General features: G+C 44.0%; 1 protein-coding gene across 42 annotated transcripts in view; it reads right to left on the minus strand.

Annotated features, from left to right (window-relative positions):
* The window catches only part of ARFIP1 (ARF interacting protein 1), a 138,090-nt gene that overhangs the window by 3,862 nt on the left and 114,495 nt on the right, over positions 1–19,733 (minus strand). For 38 of the 42 annotated variants that reach the window (XM_070047390.1, XM_051819984.2, XM_070047411.1 and 35 more), the window contains one exon: positions 10,949–12,831. The exons of the other annotated variants lie outside the window; for them this stretch is intronic. In XM_070047390.1, coding sequence (XP_069903491.1) covers positions 12,676–12,831 — 156 coding nt within the window. In that variant the 3' untranslated portion in view covers positions 10,949–12,675. Of the gene's footprint in view, positions 1–10,948; positions 12,832–19,733 lie in introns of those variants that run through there. 42 annotated transcript variants of the gene reach the window in all.

Here is a 19,733-nt window from a genome sequence, read left to right on the forward strand (position 1 = left end):
CTGCTGCCTTCCAGGGTGCCCAGCAGCAGGAAGCTGGACGAGGCCAGGACTAGAACCTAGAGCCTAGGCACTCTGATAATGGGATGCGGCATCCCAAGCAGCATCTTAACCCCTAAGCCAAACGCCTGTCCCTGGAAAATAGAATCATCAATGCTAGATATGGGCGTGGTGCACACCCACACCCAGTGAAATTTCTCTAGGAGAAATGAAAATCCTCTCGCTGTGAAATTCTTATTTACCCAAAATTTGGGATCATGAAGGCATGCCACATTTATAATTTAAAAGAGGAGTATCCAAAAGCACTTCAAAAATGTCTCAAAAATAAAAAAGGAATTAAAAGTTTATTTTTGGTGCAAAAAAAAAGGTTTGAAATACATTTAAAAACTGTATGTGATTTCATGCTATCGAAAGGCAGAGAGAGACAGACACAGATCCTTCATCGGCTGGTTCACTCTAAAACGCCTGCAACAAGCAGGGAGGGGCTAGACCAAAGCCTGAAACTCAATCCCAGCCTCTGTCAGGGATCCAGATACCTGAACCATCACCTCCTGCCTCCCAGGCTGCACACTGGCAGAAGCTGGATTGGAAACAGAGGAGTGGGATTGGAACCAAACACTCAGATATGGGATGCAGGCATCCCAGGCAGCAACTTCACTGCTGTGTCAAGTATCTGCCTCACAGCTTTTCTTAATACACATTTTTCATAAACTTTCTCAAGAAACCCCCTCATGAGCATGGATTTCAAATTTTTTTTTGCACCAAAATAAACCTCTTCTAATTCCATTTTTTCCATGAACTTTTTGTAATAAAGGGAAGCAGAGAAAATATTTGATGTTCACACATCTCCATTCCTCCCTCCATACTCTCCACTGCAAAGTTTGAATGCATTTTTTTTTTTAGTATTTTTATTTATTTATTTGAGGGGTAGAGTTACAGACAGTGAGAGGAAGAGAGAGAGAGAGAGAGAGGTCTTCCTTCCATTGGTTCACTCCCCAAATAGCCACAATGGCCAGAGCTGTACCAATCCGAAGCCAGGAGCCCAGTGCTTCTTTCAGGTCTCCCACACAGGTGCTGGGGCCCAAGCATTTGGGCCATCTTCTACTGCTTTCCCAGGCCACGGCAGAGAGCTGGACTGGAAGAGGAGCAGCTGGGACTAGAACCGGCGCCCATGTGGGATGCAGGCACCGCAGAGGGAGGATTAACCTAGTGCACCACGGCGCTGGCCCCAGAACGCATTTTCTAAATTTACATTCTTTCCCTTCCAGGCATACCCTCCTCACTGTTTATCTCAACAGAGTCCAGTTCCAGAGGGTCACTCCCTGCAGGCTCCCTGCCGCTTGGCCTGAGCAAAGTCAGGCTCAACCCTGTCTACTGGATGGAAGAGAAGGCGGCTCCATGCAGAACTCACCAAAGACGCAGCCCTGTGATTGTGCACAGGGACTCCCTGGGCTGGAGTCTACAGAAGTCACTTGATGGTTCAAAGACTTCTGTACTGCGCAGAGGCTGGGTACAAGCATCAAGGGAGCCACGGAGATTATGCCTTTTCCCCAAATTTGTATCAGCACCCAGACTTTAACAAAAGTCACGTGTTGGGGGCCAGGGCTGCAGCTTAGTAGGTTAAGCTGCCTGCTCCAGCACCGGCATCCAATACGGGTTCAAGTCCCGGCTGTTCTACTTCCAATCCAGCTCTCTGCTATGGCCTGGGAAAGCAGTGGAAGATGGCCCATGTCCCTGGGCCCCTGCATGCACATGGGAGACCCGGAAGAAGCTCCTGGCTCCTGGATTCAGCACAGCAATTAAGACACGACTTGGGACACCTGCACACCAAGTGGGCTTGTGTCCTGGCTCTGCTCCCAATTCCAGCTTTCTACAAATGCATACCCGGGGAGGCAGCAGGGATGGCCCAAGTAGTTGGGTTCCTGCCACCTGTATGGGAGACCTGGATTGAGTTCCAGGCTTCTCTGGCTTTGGCCTGGCACAGCCCCACATGTGTGACTGGGGAGTGAACCAGTGGATGGGAGCATTCATTCTCTCTCTCTCTCTCTTTCTCTGTCTTTAAAATAAATTAATTAACAAAGGTCACATGTTACTCTACCTTTAGGCAAGGAACTCTTGAGATAATCAGTAATGACATTTTTTGCCTGTGCAAGACTTCCCTGTTACAGTAAGCCAATTTCGTCTGAAGACCAAACACCCATACTATAATAAAGGACTTTCCTACTGGAACAGTTTTCAAATTCCAGAAATCCTCGTTGGTAGATTCTAAGCCACGCTGGGGTGACACTGAAACTCTCTTGTGCTGCAGTCTTTGTTGTGTGCTCACAAGTATAATCCATACACCTGAACAGCCGGGTGTCTGGTTATTAACTTCTTTTCCTAAAATGGCAGCACTTAGGCTGACCTGCAGATCAAAACTAGGCCATCTATGAAACTGCTAAACTGGCTAACAGTTCTCCCCGGAGACCAGAAGTTTCAGGTGAACCTGCTACTCCGTGCAGATACATTCTAGTGCCTCCAGGTAAGGACTGGCTTGACTGGGGGAAGGGAAAAGTGTTACAATTCCAAGTTTGCAGAGAAAGAATCTGTGTCACGTTTATGATTAATGTGAGGTTCAGCCTGACAGCCTCCACAGGACCATCCTCATGGGCCAGGCTGCTGTGGGACAGTGGCAAAATGCACCCTTCCCCACCAACACCCAGGCCCGGGATCCAGACGTCCAAATCTGGAGTGGCAGGCTGGCTGCTGCCACGTGCAGCCACGACCAGCAAGTTCTCCGCGGTGGCACCTGCCTTCCCACGCCCTCCATTCCTTGGATGTGTATAGACTTCCTCTTCAAGATACAGAAGAGCACGCGGCCAGGGCTGCGTCCCTCACTCTGCTGTGTCTCGCTAGCGGTCACTGCCAAGGCTCTTCCGGTGGTTTTCGGTCAGTCTGCCACTTATCCCCAGCAAGCGACACCAGCGGGCCTCAGGTCATGCAGGGCTGGAGGCCCCAGCAATGACAATCATCGCTATTTGAAAACAAGGAGTAGCCTGTTCTGTGCCAGGCACAGGCTGAGCTGTGGATGATGGTCTAGGAGGGAATGGACCAGACTGAAGCTCTCTGAAGAGGATGTGAGTGCAGGTGAGAGCACTGAGCCACTGTCACATTTCTCAATGACGTGTGTACAAAGGGTGGACCTGCAACAGGCCCGTGAGGTGAAACCCTGCAGGAGACATGCCTGGTACTCGACCCAGAGCAACGGCGCCTGGGGGGTGGGGTGGGGAGGGGATGATCACAGCTCCAGTTTTGACAGTCTGGGAAGGAGACTGACGGGGATGGAGCTTTTTCATCTGAAATTTGGTCAAGAGATCAGGTAAGGGGATTGAGGATTGAAGTGTGTAGCTTGGATCCTTCATACCAGAGAGACAAGGATTCCTGATTCTAAGCAAGCATAGACTAAGTACAACCTTGGTAAGACAGCTGTCTGGTTCTGCCACTGCTCGCGCCGATCGGCTTCCACAAGCGAGGCGTACAAGATTCCAAAGAAGCGACTGTGAGGGAAAATGATTTAACAGTAATGGAAAGTCAGCAGACAAGAAATTAATCATGACTAAAGTTTTCCTTAACTAATCACATGGTCCCAATTCACTACGAGTGAATGGGAATTCACATTAAAAGGAGCTAAAAAGACCAAACAGGCAGAGTTCCTCCTAGAAGAAATCCAGGTCAGTGTTGAGGTCAGTGGCAAGGAAGTCTGGAGTGGCTTGGACTGAAGCTACTTGTGTTTGGGGGGAAAAAGCCTTGTTTTCATTGCTCTAGTTACGAGCACAAACAGTGACTGCAAAAGCTTGAAAACGCAGACACAGCACAGCGGCCTCTTGTGATGTCACTGGTGTTGTTTTGTTTAAAAGGACAAAGAGGCATGTTAGGACCAGAGCCTGCTACGAAGCTTTACACTTTACTTTCCCTTCCGCTGTGAGTTTAGGCAAGGTCTCCTGCACACACTCACACACATACACACACAGATTTTTGTCAGACTTCCAATTGTTCACTTGCAATTTCTAACTCATTTTTATGGCTTATGCGATTGGAGGGAAACGCCACCTAAGCTTCACAAAGAAAACAGAAATGAGCCTTTCTAGAGAAACGAATTTTGGGGAAAGAGAGGACTTTCGGGTTACTTTTAAAAAGACCATCTCATAGGATACTGAAATGAGGAATGAGAGGGCGGCCCTCGCGTGGCCAACTCCAGTCCAAGGAGAAATGATTAGTTCCCCTTCTAGAATCAGCTGAACCTATTCAGGATGTTAGTGGGATCAGGTGATGAAAAGTCAACACAGGTAAGCCAGCCAGTCATTCAGCAAATACTCATGACCGTTTAAACTTGCACTTTTTTTTTTTAAACTCCCTCGATAGTATCAGTGATTATATAGTAACCATCACCATGACAGAACTCAATGCTCAAAACATTGTTGCCCAGGCTTTTTGCTGCTTCTATTACTGAAATAAATGAGGATATTTTAACCCAGAGTATTTTCTTTGTTCTTATCTGAGATAGGGGTGGGTGAATAAGAAAGAGAATCTGAGAACCATGTAAACATTCATTGCTTATTTGGGGGCTACTATAAAGAGCTAAGCTATTTCATTAATTTCGGGAGTATGAACTAGAGAAAATGGCCTTCTTAAAAACTATCTTTTTGGGGGATGGCACTGTGGCACAGTAGGTTAACACCTTGGCCTGAAGTGCTGGTTTTCCATATGGGTGCCGGTTCGAGACCCAGCTGCTCCACTTCCAATCCAGCTCTCTGCTATGGCCTGGGAAAGCAGTAGAAGATGGCCCAAGTCCTCGGGCCCCTGCACCCACGTGGGAGACCCAGAGGAAGTTCCTGGCTCTTGGCTTTGGACCAGCCCAGCTCTGGCCGTTGTGGCCAATTGCGGAGTGAACCATCAGATGGAAGACCTCTCTCTCTCTCCACCTCTCCCTCTCTCTGTGTAACTCTTTCAAATAAATAAATAAATCTTTAAACAAATATCTTTTTGGATTTGAACTAAGTTATTATAAAAGATCAATGCAAAAGTGTAATCTAAGCAGCTTGAAGTTGTTGCAGTAAACGAAGCTATAAACAGCTAATTGTAAGAGATCCACAAGGAGGTAAGAATATGCTTATTTATGGAAAAAGGACAAAAAAGTGAGAAGAAACTATTCTTATTAAGCCAAAATAAAATCAGTGTTTTTACAGTTAACGTCCCTTGACTTTCAGTTATTCAGAAAGTATCAAAATGGGAATGGTCTGAGGAAAAAAAATGCACATGTAAGAACGTGTGCATTCTTGCCAAACCATTTAGAAGTGGATTGCAAGGGGCTGCTGCTGTGGCATAGTAGACTAAGCCTCCGCCTGTGGCATCGGCATCCCATATGGGTGCCAGTTCATGTCCCAGCTGCTCCTCTTCTGATCCAGCTCTGTGCTATGGCCTGGGAAAGCAGTAGAAAATGGCCCAAGTCCTTGGGTTCCTGCACCCGCATGGGAGATCCAGAAGCAGCTCCTGGTTCCTGGCTTTGGATCGGCGTAGCTCTGACCCTTGTGGCCATTTGGGGAGTGAACCAGTGGATGGAAGACCTCTCTCTCTCCCTAACTCTGCCTTTCATATAAATCTTAAAAAAAAAAAAAAATTTAACACCCCTGGAAGCATCTGTATAAATACACAATTATTCAGTTGTTCCTCAAATAATAATTGTGTATTTATACAGTTGTTCCTCAAATATCTTATGCAGCTACTTTTAACTTGTGATGTAAATTTTTTTGTAATACTAAAAACTTTTTTTCTTTTCTTTTTGAAGAGACCAAGCCCAATTATCTTGTGGAACGTCTGACTGATTCCTTGAAGTATTATTTCCCTTGTCCCTAATTCCCTTTCCTCTATACACTGGAATTTAAGACAAAAGGTTTAGTTGGATTGATGTTAAATAATTCCAGCAGGGATATCTCAGAACTGATGCAGCATAACTTCTATTTTATCTGGCAGCACCTGATTACCAGGTTTTTAGTGATGATAAATTTGGTCATGTGAATTAGATGATATACACAAATTCCTTCCTATTAATGGTGCTATTCCCCTTTCAAACTGAGTAATGTATAGGAGAATACTTTGATGGAAACTGTTTTTCTTCAATCTTTCCCCTCATTATTTTAGCATCCACTGGTTACCCCTGTGTGAATCAATTATTTTGATAGGGGCTGCAAAATGCTATTTTTTCCATTCTGCTTTTCTTCCTAAATTTTCCAAATTTCCTGTATTTATTTGAAAGGAAAGAGAGAGAGCACAAGAGAGAGAGAAAGAGAAAGGAGAGAGAATCTTCCACCTTCTGGTTCACTCCCCCAAATGGCTATGATGGTCGGAGCTGGACCAGACAGACACCAGGAGCCAGGAACTCCATCTGGGTCTCCTACATGGGTGGCAGGGGCCCAAGCACTTAGGCCATCCTCCACTGCCTTCCCAAGTACATTAGCAGGGAGCTTGGTGCAAAGCAGAGCAGCCAGGACTTGAACCAGCACTTGATATGGATGCCAGTGCTGCAGGTTAAGGATTAACCCTCTTACTACATTAAAACAAAACTTTTGATACATCCTATTATCTTAGGTAACACTCTGGCATTACTTTGTAATAGCTCTAACTGTACTGCCTTTTTTGTAACTCATTCAACTGAAATAGCATTGCAACTGAATACTTTTCTGCACTGAGTTTTGGAAAAAAAAAATGAACAGATTTTTATGCCTGAGTCGTTTGAGCTAAGAACTGTGCAAGGAGTCAGGGCTACAAGGTGAATAAAACAGCATAGTCTGTGCCGTCCTCAAGAGCTTAGCGTCTAGCCATAATAAGTACATATTCCTCAAAGGAAAGAAGTGTAATTATCTACCTGAAACTTTACATGTAGGTTTCATAAAAGAGCTTTCTAACATAGACTCAGAAGCCATTTGGAATAAAAAGTGGCACAAGCCGGCGCCGTGGCTCACTAGGCTAATCCTCCGCCTAGCGGCGCCGGCACACCGGGTTCTAGTCCCGGTCGGGGCGCCGGATTCTGTCCCAGTTGCCCCTCTTCCAGGCCAGCTCTCTGCTGTGGCCAGGGAATGCAGTGGAGGATGGCCCAAGTGCTTGGGCCCTGCACCCCATGGGAGACCAGGAAAAGCACCTGGCTCCTGGCTCCTGCCATCGGATCGGCGCGGTGCGCCGGCCGCAGCGCGCCGGCCGCGGCGGCCATTGGAGGGTGAACCAACGGCAAAGGAAGACCTTTCTCTCTGTCTCTCTCTGTCCACTCTGCCTATCAAAAAAAAAAAAAAAAAAAAAAAAAAAAAAAAAAAAAAAAGTGGCACAAATACTTTCTTATTCATTATTCTAAAAACATCTTCCTTTCTAAATTTTTCATGAAAACCAAAAGGATTAATGCTGCTTTCTCTCTACTCCATAATACCTTGCATCTACTTGAAAAAAGTTTGCATAGTGAGAGCTTGCCTTTTTTCTAGTAAAACTTCTACAGCCAGTGGTCCAATATCCTGGGAAGATGTACACAGCGCCCATCTCATCCCTAGGTTATTTATAGAAACACATACACTTGTACGGAAAGCAAGGTGCTTTGGATGTGTAAGCAGAGGAAAGCTACTTTGAAGATCAGCAAAATAGGATCCTGTTCCTCTTATGGTTTCCTTACCAATAAACCACCGAGGAGCTGGCGCTGTGGCACAGTGGGTGGAGCCACTGCCTGCAACACAGGTGCCAGTTCAAGTCCTGGCTGTTCCACTTCCTATCCAGCTCCCTGCTAATGTGCCTGGGAAAGCAGCAGAGGATGGCCCAAGTGCTTGGATCCCTGCTACTCGTGTGGGAGACTTGGATGGAGTTCCTTGCCCCTGGCCCAGCTTTGGCTGTTGCGGTTGTTTGAGGAGTGAACCAGTGGATGGAAGATCTGTCTCTCCCTGTAACTCTTACAAATAAAAATAATAATAATAAATCTTTAAAAATAATCAACCACTCATGGTGAACCACAGTGGAGACAGTTCAGAGTCTTTGATAGAGCATGCTTATGGTGAAGCCTTGGCTGGGCCCACAGAAGCAAATGGGGGTTTTGTTGTCTGTGGAAAGGTTTTGGGGTCGCTGAAATTCCCAGCTCTGAGAGCATGTTGATCAATCACTGGCACAGAAACAGAGTTAGTTCTCAGACAGGGTCTGACTTCCATTCCTCATCTGATGGTCTCTTTGTTCCACATCAGGGTTAACCTCAGAACAACAAATAATTCTCTGCTTAATGTACGTGTAGTATTTAAAGTCAAACTTTATTTCACAAAAACAAAGCTGAACTTTAGTTTCCTAACCATTAGGACTACTTGGCAATTTGTTATAAGGCCTCATTTATCCCAGGAAACCTGTTTAAGCAGGAAACCTTCAAGTGGGAACAGGGCATTTATTAAAAGTCAAGAGGAAAACTGCGGCCAATCTATTTTAATAGGGCTTGCTATACTGCAGAAATAGTAAAGGACTTCAGGCTTTAGAAAAGCTTTGAACTAATGTAAAATGTAACTTAGCTTTCCATCAGAAAACAGCCTACTGCTCGCTCCTGGATAGTCTAGTCAACATAAAAATCTGTTATCCGAAAGGGGAATCAAATTTGTTGGAGTCTAAATTTGGTTAGAATTCAGTGAAGTTTCTTGACTCTCCCGAACAATTAAACAGTTGAAGAAAAGTTGCTAATGGCAGAAGATACTTAGGATTATTGCAAAATGCAGGCATTCTAAGTAGCCCTTCACAAATGGCACAAATTACAGAATGTTGCCTTGAAGCAGCCACTCAGATGATCCACTTTTATTCTGCACACCTAAGATCGTCCCCAGGGGAAATTAAAAGAGCCTGGGCACATTTTGAGGTAGATCCATTGCTCTTTAAATGAGCAGTTCCATGATTAAAATTAAAAGACTTTTATCTTTAGTTTTTTTTTTTTTTCAACATACACAATGTTACTTTCTACAACACTTTTTTGGAATCATCCAGTTTCTTTGGGAGAATATCGAGAATTAAAGAGCAATAGACAGAGGATGACATCATGGGGATGGCGTTGTGCAGCAGTGGGTTCAGCGCCACCCGACACCCACATCCCGTATCAGAGTGCCAGTTTGCGTCCCAGCTGCTCTGCTTAGGATCCAGCTTCCTGCTGATGGCCCAGTACCTGGGACCCTGCCTTCTATGTGGGAGGCCCCAGATGGGAGTTCCTGGCTTCTACTTGGCCCAGACTCGGCTGCTGTGGTTACTTGAGGAGTGAACCAGTGGGTGTGAGATATCACTGTCTCTCCATCGTTCTGTCACTCTACCTTTCAAGTAAATAAATCTTGAAAAGAAAAAAAAAACCACGAACACCTTATATACTTTGCAGTGTACCTAATACAAATCTATTTAGGGGTGGATGGATTTTTACTTTTTCAATTGAGAAGACATTAACTATATATTGTATTTAACTTTAGAAGCACTTGACACTTTTAACACAATGATTTAATTAGGCAGTTGTAATGGCAGGATTTAAAGGGGGATTCACTCACATATTTAGTTGCAAATACTTTTTTGATATTATCTTTGGAGATGTGGAGTTGGCTAAGTCAGTTCAATGCATTTTGGGGCATTGGTATTGTTTTTAAAAAGAACCTTCTGGTAAGCTTCACTGACATCATCAGCATGTTCTGAATATGCAGATTGAAGTCTGGATTCTGACTAAGTAGCTTCTGCTAGCCCAGGTCCGGTGTCCTTATTTTCCTGAATGACTTTCTATTTTATCTAATTAAAAAAAAAAAGATTTATTTATACTTGAAAGGCAGAGTGGGGGGGGGGGGCAGAGAGATCTTCCATCCACTGGTTCACTTCCCAAATGGCCGCAATGGCAAGGGCTGGGCCAGACTGAAGCCAGAAGCTTCCTCTGGTCTCCCACATGGGTACAGGGGCCCAAGGACATGGACCATCTTCCACTGCTATCCCAGGCGCATTAGCAGGGAGCTGGATTGCAAGTGGAGCTCTCAAATTGGCACCCATATGGGTTGCTGGCACTGCAGGCAGAGGCTTAACATTCTATATCACAACACTGCCCCATATAATTTCTATTTTAATGACAAAAACTTTGCCATTTCCAACCAAATTCTCCAAACTGATTGCTCAAACTATCTTCCTGTTGGTTTTTCCTTTCCACCTACAATATTTATAAAGCGATGGCCTGTTCATTGTGTGCATTTCACTCAGACTGGCTGAAAATACACTAATAAGGTACTTGTGGATACACTTAAGAGATGTAAACTGGCACACTCTAGAAAGCAAACAAGCAACATGTAAAAATCTTCAAAGTGTGTGTATGGGGATATGCAAACCAGAGCTTATAAAGTGGCCATTAAAACAACCACCTTTGGGAGAGTTAGGCAGCTTCATGCAGTACTCATTCACTTAGGAAAATACCTATTACCTTCCATTTTATGAAATTTTCTAATTTTTTTCTATAACAAATGTGTGATTTCCTTCCCTAACAAAGTAAACAAACCACTGGCTAATGTAGTAATTTACTTACTTCTTTCATGTACTCACTACTCAGAATCAATGAAGTTTATTCTGAACAAACTTCAATCCCTGGAACTATTTAGTTCCTTTGCTACAACTGTTACTGAAATGTCATATGACTGGACATGTTCAGCTTCCATAAAAGATGCAGAACGAGGGAAAAGAATGACCTACTGGATGTGTACTCTTGGAAATGTGTACCCTTGGAGGCAGACACGATGGCTTACATAGTTGGGTACCTGACACTCACTTGGGAGACCCAGGTTAAGGTGGGGACATTGGGAAGTAAACCTGTGGATGGCAGCTATCTCTGTCCCTCTGACTCCCAAATTAGAACCAACCAACCAACCAACCAACCAAATCCCACAAAACTATGAAGGGCCAGAGAGAGTACTGCAGCAAACACTTTTAATAAGAATACAAAATCCACACCAGAGGCACATTCTGGGGAATGTGAATGAACTATCACAAGTAGTAACTCTGCTGGAAGAATAAAATAAGGCTCTCTCAGAGTACAAATATACAGGAGGGAATGATTTAAAATACGTTTATGATTTACAATCACATTACATTGTATTAAGCACTCAAAACAGGCATATTAATTAAAAAGCCAGCTAAAAGGCATCTGAACATACGTAACAGAATCTTACAGTTCACAAAGTTCATGTATAACAGTAATTTTAAGTACTTCATTTCAACACAAAAGAAATGAACAGGTGAAGCGGCGTCTCTCGAAACATTAATTTATGCCTATGACAAAAACCAAAAGAATTTTACATTGAATAAGGATTGCATTACTGATAGAAGCACACAGTGACAGGTCAACCGCAGAACACGAAACTAAGGATGCCGAGCAACTAGAACGGTACTTACTGGCTTTCCACGCCCCTTTCTTCCGTGATCGCATTCTGTCCCACATCACTCTTCTATTACCCACATGGAACATCTGTCGCTCTTCCCATTCCTCAAAAGGAATCCAGCAAAACCAAACAGCAAACTCAGAAGTCGATGTCACCATAAACCTCAAATGTGGCTTAAGGAGGACAAAGAAACCCAACATTTGCACACAGTGCTCCCTTCCAAGGAAGGAACAAGCACATCAGACATTATCTGCAAGGGGCTTCTTTATGGGTTATGTACACTGGGTGAACGAGAATCACTGTATCTGAGAAGGCACATATCTGTGATTTAAGGCTTAAACGGTATTGTTACACAAAGTCAATGAAAGCTATCTAGGAATTCTGTCAACATGGAATTTACCCAAAAACTAGCTTTCTGAGAAGATTTCTACTTTAGAAATCCTCAAGAATTTCCATTCCCAAGTCCACCTGACCAAAAAAAAAAAAAAAAAAAGAAAAAAGAAAAAAAAGAAAAAGCTGTCTCAGGCAGGTTTCATGCCAAATCGAAAGGAATTACTAGTGTGACTGCCCAGTGACTCCGGGTGATGCGCACGCATAAGCCTCAGCGCCTCACGGAAACGACTGTGTGCCCCCTGCATCTCAGGAGAAGCCTACACACAAATCACCGTGGTACAGACTCACTTCCGAAAAGGTACCTGCTACACCCCCACAGGCCACTCAGTCATTCATTGGAACTGCCACCCCTCTGTGAATGCTGCAGCAACACCATAGAGTTTTCCTCTGTAAAATAGGTTTCTCTTTGACGATACATGAAAATGAATCTCTTACAGATGTTCAATATATTCGTATACAAAATAGCAGACATCGATACAAATCATGTAAACCTTCCCTTGGAAAAGTTACAGCTGGCCCTCAATTCTTGGGCCAGATCCTCGCAGTTTTATCTTGTCAGTGCAAATCTATGTTAGATGTTTTCAAACTACAGAAATAGCCATCAACCCTCATAATACAAAAGGATTTCTCAAAAGGGAAAAATTATTGTGTTCAGATTATAGAAACTGTGTTTACATTAAAACCACCCACCTTCCCCTCAAATTTAACAGTTCAATTGTTAAAGTGTGACAAAAGGGAAAAAGTAAAGCTGTTGTGCAAGAATCACTACCATGGCTGTCGCCCCTCATCACCTGCCCCCATTCCGCCTACTTCTTGTTAGGTTGGTTTAGAAACATAGCAGTACCACTTTCTCTACAGGTGTGATTTACTGTTCTTCAAGCCACGATGGGGCATCCACTCCAGGGGTTTTCAATTTGATATGGAACTGTTTAAGTGTCTGTTCAAGCTGCTTCTGATTCCCAGCAAAGTAGGCGGCAATGGCATTGTGGAAAAGGACCAGCTGATTGTGCAATACTTTAACCTGTGGACAGGGCAGAGTTACAAGACCAGCATTAACACTGTGAACAAAGAAGTGGACCAAGGTGCTTTACGGTGCTTTATCCTTTAACTGGACACTGTTATCTCCCTCTTCAAGAAAAGCTACTTTAACAAGGGCAAAGGATTTCACACGTACCAAATATATACTGCCTTGCAGGGCCACAGCCTTCGATGGCTGAAGACACTCAATATATACTCTTGGAACCATTTTCAAACCTTATTGAGAACGCTAACTAATGTATCACTAAATTCCCCCTCAAACTAAGTGTTTTCAAAATCACGTGAGATACTGATGAGGGGGAAATCATTTGTAATGACTGAATAGCACATGCTATATAACAAGTATGGTTGTCATTAAGGCAAAGCTGAACAGGTAGAAGATTTCTTTCTCTCTCCATTGCCTGCCACTTGTGAATGTCTTTCAAATACACACACACACACACACACAGAGCACACACATATACAGATTTCAACGAGCAGACACACACACACATCTCAATGGGCAGGGTGAATGTTTGACCTAGTAGTTAAGATGCCTGTGTCCTATATCAGAAGGTGGAGTTTAATACTCAGCTCTACTCCCGACTCCAGCTTCCAGCTACTGTAGACCCTGAAAGGCAGTGTTGAAGGCTCAGGTAATTGGGTCCCTGCCACCTACATGGGAAACCTGGACTGAGTTCCCAGTTCTCAGCTATGGCCTGGTACAGTCCTGGCCTTTGAATTTGGGGAGTGAACCAGCAAATGGAAGATCTGTCTCTCAAATAAATACCAACAACAACAAAAAAGAGCTATAAAAATAGGCAAAGATTTGAGCAGATATTTCATCAAGGAAAACAGATTGGAAAATAAGAACATGAAAAGATGCTCAAAATCATTAGTTATTGAGGAACTCCAAATTAAAACCACAATGAGATGCTACTTAGATCCGCTAGAACGGCTGATGTTGAAAGGACGGATCATAGCTTACTGGCAAGGTGGCTCACTAACAAAGCCTCACATTGGGCGTTCACTGCATTTAAAGTGGTTCCATGGCCCCTAGTGAAATCCATTGGAAATCAAGGCAAGAGTGCTTTTTAGTATTGAACTCTAGCTTTCACCACAAGATGATGCAATACTCATATTCACAAAAATCATTCTTCCAATAATTGAGAAAATTGATGTGAAAAGCATTTTTTTAAAAAAGATTTATTTATTTGAAAGTCAGAGTTACACAGAGAAGGAGAGAGAGAGAGAGAGCAGAGAGAGAGAGAGAGAGAGAAGTCTTCCATCCACTGGTTCACTCCCTAAATGGCCGCAATAGCCAGAGCTGTGCAGATCTGGAGCCAGGAGCCAGGAGCCTCCTCTGGGTCTCCCACACAGGTGCAGGGGCCCAAGGACTTGGGCCATCCTCTACTGCTTTCCCAGGCCATAGCAGAGAGCTGGATCAGAAGTGGAGCAGCTGGGACTTGAACCGGCACCCAGATGGGATGCTGGCACTCTAGGCGGCAGCTTTACCAACTACGCCACAGTGCTGGTCCCATGTGCAAAGCTTTTAAAAAGCACACAGTCCAGAGCAGTCCTTGGAATAGATGGAAACTTCTTGGATTCACAGCTTTGAAATTATAATGCAGAAACAAAACAGAAACAACCCCACACTTCTAAATGGAAATGAAGTATAATATTTCATTCACACTTTAAAATCAGAAGGTATTATTTTTTAACTGTTCTCACTGTCTTATATTAACAAAGATAATTCATTTTTCAATCAGCACTATTATAACTTTGTACAAGTTTAGTTTTGATAGTATGTCTTCAAAACCATGAAAACTTACATAAGAATAGTAAGCTGACTCTTAGTCAAAACACTACCAGATGAAAAATAAAGGGAACTTAAAGAAGCTAATAAACTAATTCTTAATATGAATATACTTTGTAGACAAAATGAGCTAAAAAGTTAAATATTGTTCTTTCTGCCTATTTTTGGCTAACTAATTTGCACCCTGATGTGCAACGGCACAATGTCCTCAGTGCAGTTCTGCATGAAATGCCACAGCGAATTCAGGACATTTTGGTTCTTAAATAAATCACTACCAATTAAGAGAGAATAATTATGTAGGATTAGAAAAATAGTTGCAATATAATTTAAAAAATAATCTTTGCAACCTTGGTCCAGGTAGAGCATCCGGGACTTGAACAGATGCCCATATGGGATGCTGGTGTAGCAGGCAGTGGCTTTACCCGCCACACCACAATGCCAGCCCCGGAACTTACTTCTTTATTTCGGCTGTCGGACCATGAGAACTTACAAGCATCCAGAATCAAAGACAGAGCCACAGATTTTCAGCAGACTGTACTCTGACATGGTCGGAGACACTGCCTTTGGGGAAGCACTTTCTCTATGACGGGTGACGTACTGCTCTTACATCTACCCCGTGCCGCCTGCAATGCTGACATCCCATTTCAGGGCACAGGCCAGCTGCTCTGCTTCTGATCCAGCTCCTGGAGAATGTGCCTGAGAAAACAGTGGAAGATGGCCCAAGTGTTTGGGCCCCTGCCACCGACATGGGCGACCTGGATGCCCAGCCCCAGCCCTAGCCCTTGTGGATATCTGGGGAGTGAACCAGTGGGTGAAGACTGATTGATCGATCTCTCTCTCTTCCTTTCAAATAAACAAAAATCAATCTTTAAAAGCAATGAACCAGACTCAGAAAGTTAAGTAACATGGCTAAGTTTAGATCACTGGGAGATGTACGGGCTGGATTTTGGGAAACACAAGAAATGTCTTATTCCCAGACTAGTCCCTGCTCTTCTACTTATTGTAATCTCTGTTTAGAAGGCAATAAACATATTAAAATTAATTTTCATTTTATTTGAAAGTCAGAGAAAGAGAGAAACAGAGACAAACATCCACTGGTTCACTCCCTAGCTGGGGCTGGGCAGGGCTGAAGCCAGGAGCTGGGAACTCAATCCAGGCTCCCAAGTGAGTGGCAAGGATTGGAGTACCCGGGCCATCCTCCCAGGGTGTGCATCAGAAGGAAGCTAGAATCAGAGCAGAGCCTCAACTCACACTCAGGCACTCCAATATGGGATGAGGGCAAGGGGTCTCAAGTGGCATCCTAACTGCCATACCAAACACTTGCCCTAGAAGGCAATGCATCTTTGAGAACGCTTTTAAACCAAGTTTGAAGCAAAGCCACAGGGCACCAAAAAGGATGACAGCAGACAGAAAATAAACATGAACTTCATTCCTAAGTTTGTCTCTGATCCTGAAGTTGTATTTAAATGTTTTTGGGATTAAGTTCTAATTCAAGGATTGGAGCAGATAAAGAATAAAATTTAATTATTTGTAAAACTGTGAATACAGTATTAAACTTTCATCTTTTTGCATTTATAGAGCAGAAAAAATTATTGAACTATTTTCATTCTAACTTAGGAAACAAAGCAGTTATAAATAAACTAAAACAGAAGGCAGAGATTTAAAATAGGGGCAAAAGAAGACAGAGGTAACAATTATAGGCATAAATGGAAAGTCGACAAATTTGACAAATTTCAAAACCTAACATCAGACGATTACAGTAATTTAGAAACACGCTAAATCACTGGGAGCTCAATTACAAAGAACTTTCATAAAGATCTGCCAAACAATGAGCAACCCAGATCAGATAGCAGCAGAACCACTAAAGCAACATCTGGTGAATGACCTAAACAAACCATACAATACCTTAATTGTTCAGGGGCAAAACAAACTCCAGCACCGACTACCAACGCAGAGACAAATGGGAGTTTTAAACAGAAAGCGGTAAGAGAAATTTAAGAGTGGCGACTGCCAGATGCTGCCGGATCCTGCAAATGTTCTGCCTATACAGCGAGCACCACTGGAAGATAAATACTATTTATGAAGTTACCAACTGAAAATCTGAAGGTGAGCTTTACATTGCAGACATCTAAACCATAGCAAAGTCTGTTATTATTACCAGATGAACTTTTTTGGAGATCCAATTTATTCCTTCTTTATTCAGAGGCATGGAATTCATTCTAAAAAACCAATTTCCAGTTAAAACGAGTTATCAGTCTTAACATCATATAATTTGCTAAGTTCTTCAAAGTTATTGGCTCTTCCACTGATACTGTAAAATCAAGGTTTACACTCAGTACTGGCGCAGTAGCTTGGCTTAAATACGTGAGGAAAAGAGTGGAAGAGAACTGTTCTTCAGTAAGAAGTCCTCAGCTGCCAATACTCCCCTCCAGGACTCACAAATGTGCAACTTTACACTTCCCCTGTCCACCAAGGATGGTTCGCAGTAAGCAAGAGACCAGAAAAGCAACAAGCAGGAAAGCACAGTGCACTGGCCTTGTATTAACTCCGAGGAGTCTAACTTTACTAGTCTGTGATAGCTTTAGAAATGCCTGTCACGTTAGAGCACTAGCACTAACAGTTGAGAAACACTATCAGAAATGTGGGTGTGGGCATTGGGAAGGGAGCGAGAGAAGGAAAGACAAATATGAAGTACAAGTGGGTGGAAGAATAGATTTTATTTTCCTGACTCACTGGGATAGGTTTCAACAAATCACTGACAAGGAGAAGACTCATAGAAAGAAAAGACTACGGAAGGAGAAGAAAGGCAGCTCTGGTTTTGAGAGGATAAACTCCATCAACGGTAAGTAGGTCAGGGAAACTGCAGAATGCGTTACAACTTTTACCCAGTGGTGCCCCGAGGTTCTAAGTGCAGGGCTCGGTGGTGGACCAGCGGCTAAGATGCCCACATTCTGTATCACACGCCAGTCTGAGTTCCAGCTCTGGCTCCTGATTCCAGTTTCCTGCTAATGTGTACCCTGGGAGGCAGTGGTGATGGCTCAAATAATTGGGTCCCTGCCACCAGTGGGAGACCTGGACTTTCAGCCTTGGCCTGGCCCAATCCCAGCCACTGCTCGCATTTGGGAGTACAGCAGCGTGGATGAGAGCTAGCTTTGTCTCACTAAAAAACAAAATTACATTTTTTTTAAAAAAATATTTATTTATTTATTTGAAAGGCAGTTACAGAGAGGCAGAGGAAGAGAGAGAGAAAGAGAGAAACAGAGACAGAGACAGAGAGAGACAGAGAGGTCTTCTATCCACTGGTTTACTCCCCAGATGGCTGCACCAATCTGAAGCCAGGAGCCAGGAGCTTCTTCCGGGTCTCCCACATGGGTGCAGGGGCCCAAGGACTTGGACCATCTTCCACTGCTTTCCCAGGCCATAGCAGAGAGCTGGATCGCAAGTAGAGCAGCCAGGACTCAAGCCGGTGCCCATATTGGATGCCGGCACTGCAGGTGGTGGCTTTACCTGCTAGGCCACAGTCCGGCCCCCAAAATTACATTCTTAAAGCAGGGATTTTCTCATCTTTAGCGAAAAAGTCTCCTGCATTTTTGATTTCCCTCCCCTGCATATTACCGTTGTGCTTGGGACCTTTTTCTTATTAAAATACATCTCACATGGTTCTCTGCCTTAGCCTACCTGCAGAACACTGCCTTTCTACATCGAGTACTGAGTTAGTTAACAAATACTGTTCTTTGAGCAGCCCATAACTGGAAGCAGCTCTCCATACAGATTTTGCTGTATAAATCTGTATCTGCACAAACTGAGCTAATCATACACGAGTACACAGATGATGATGGTTTGGTTCAGACGCAGTAAATAACTTGCCCAGAGTCTCACAGTCAGGGCAAAATCAAACCCAGATCTAAGCAGAGGGAGGAAGCGCCGAGGGAGATGGGGATTCGATTCGAATGCTAGAGGAAACAAAGTTGCATAAATTATTCCATTTAAGAGTAGCATCTGAACTACTACTCCAAAATTAATTTAGGTATCTCTGCTATACTGTCTCTGAGGGGTCTTTAACAAGTTCACAGAATATGTGTATTATGAAAAAACTATGCACGGATTTCAAAATCCAAGCAGAGTGCTAGACTTATCTTTTAGGTCCCTTTTTCACAAACCTCTTCAAGTGCCCTTGAATATACTGGTTTAACCCACAGTTCCTGGTTTCTAGGGTTTCACTGGAGACATCTGGCCTTGGTTAAGATGCTGCTTGGGGTGCCCGCGTGCATATCACAGTGCCTGGGTTCAAGTCCTGCCTTTAATAGTTGGGTCCCAGATACACATGAGAAACCCAGATTGAGCTCTCAGCTCTTGGCTTCGGCTTGGCCCACCCCTGGTATTGTAAGCATTTAGGGAGTGAACTAGCAGAGGGAAGATTGCCAGTATCTCTCTCTCTGCCTTTCAAATAAATCCTTAAAACTATTAGTGGGCAACAGCAACTAAAAATACTCTCACTTTCTCTCACCTTTTGGTCTTGAACCTGCCAATAAAGAAATTTTCTGACCTACCCTTGTCCGAAGTGGGTGAGAAGACCCTCCTCATTCCAGAGGGCTCCTGCCCACACCCTGCAGGGAGGAATGCCACTGACAAAGGCCAAGAAGCATGATGAAGCACACGCCCCTCACTGCCTTTCCCCACCCAGTGTGTTCGCATTAGATCATACTCCGCTCGTCCAATTACATTTCAGCTTGAATCATGCCCATGCAGTGAAATCTCCATGAAAACCCAAAACGACAGGGTTGGGAGAGCTTCCACACAGCTGAGCACGTGAGGTGTCCTGAGAGGGCTGTGAGTCCACGGAGGGCATGGCAGCTCTGGGCCCTCTGCCCCACACCTCAGCCTTCAGAAGAAATTGTAAACGTGCTGCCAAGTCCTCTGAGTCACCTGAGTAAATAATGACACCTGGTGAGAGGATTATGGGAAGCCTGGTGTCCAGCTGGCAGCTGGAAGCACAGGTGAACAACCCGGAGCTTGTGAGTGGCATCTGACGGGGGGGGGGGGGGGGGGGCAGTCCTGGGGGCTGGAGCGCTCAGCCTGCAGATCGGACA

This window comes from Oryctolagus cuniculus, chromosome 8, assembly GCF_964237555.1.
Source record: "Oryctolagus cuniculus chromosome 8, mOryCun1.1, whole genome shotgun sequence".
Taxonomy (NCBI): domain Eukaryota; kingdom Metazoa; phylum Chordata; class Mammalia; order Lagomorpha; family Leporidae; genus Oryctolagus; species Oryctolagus cuniculus.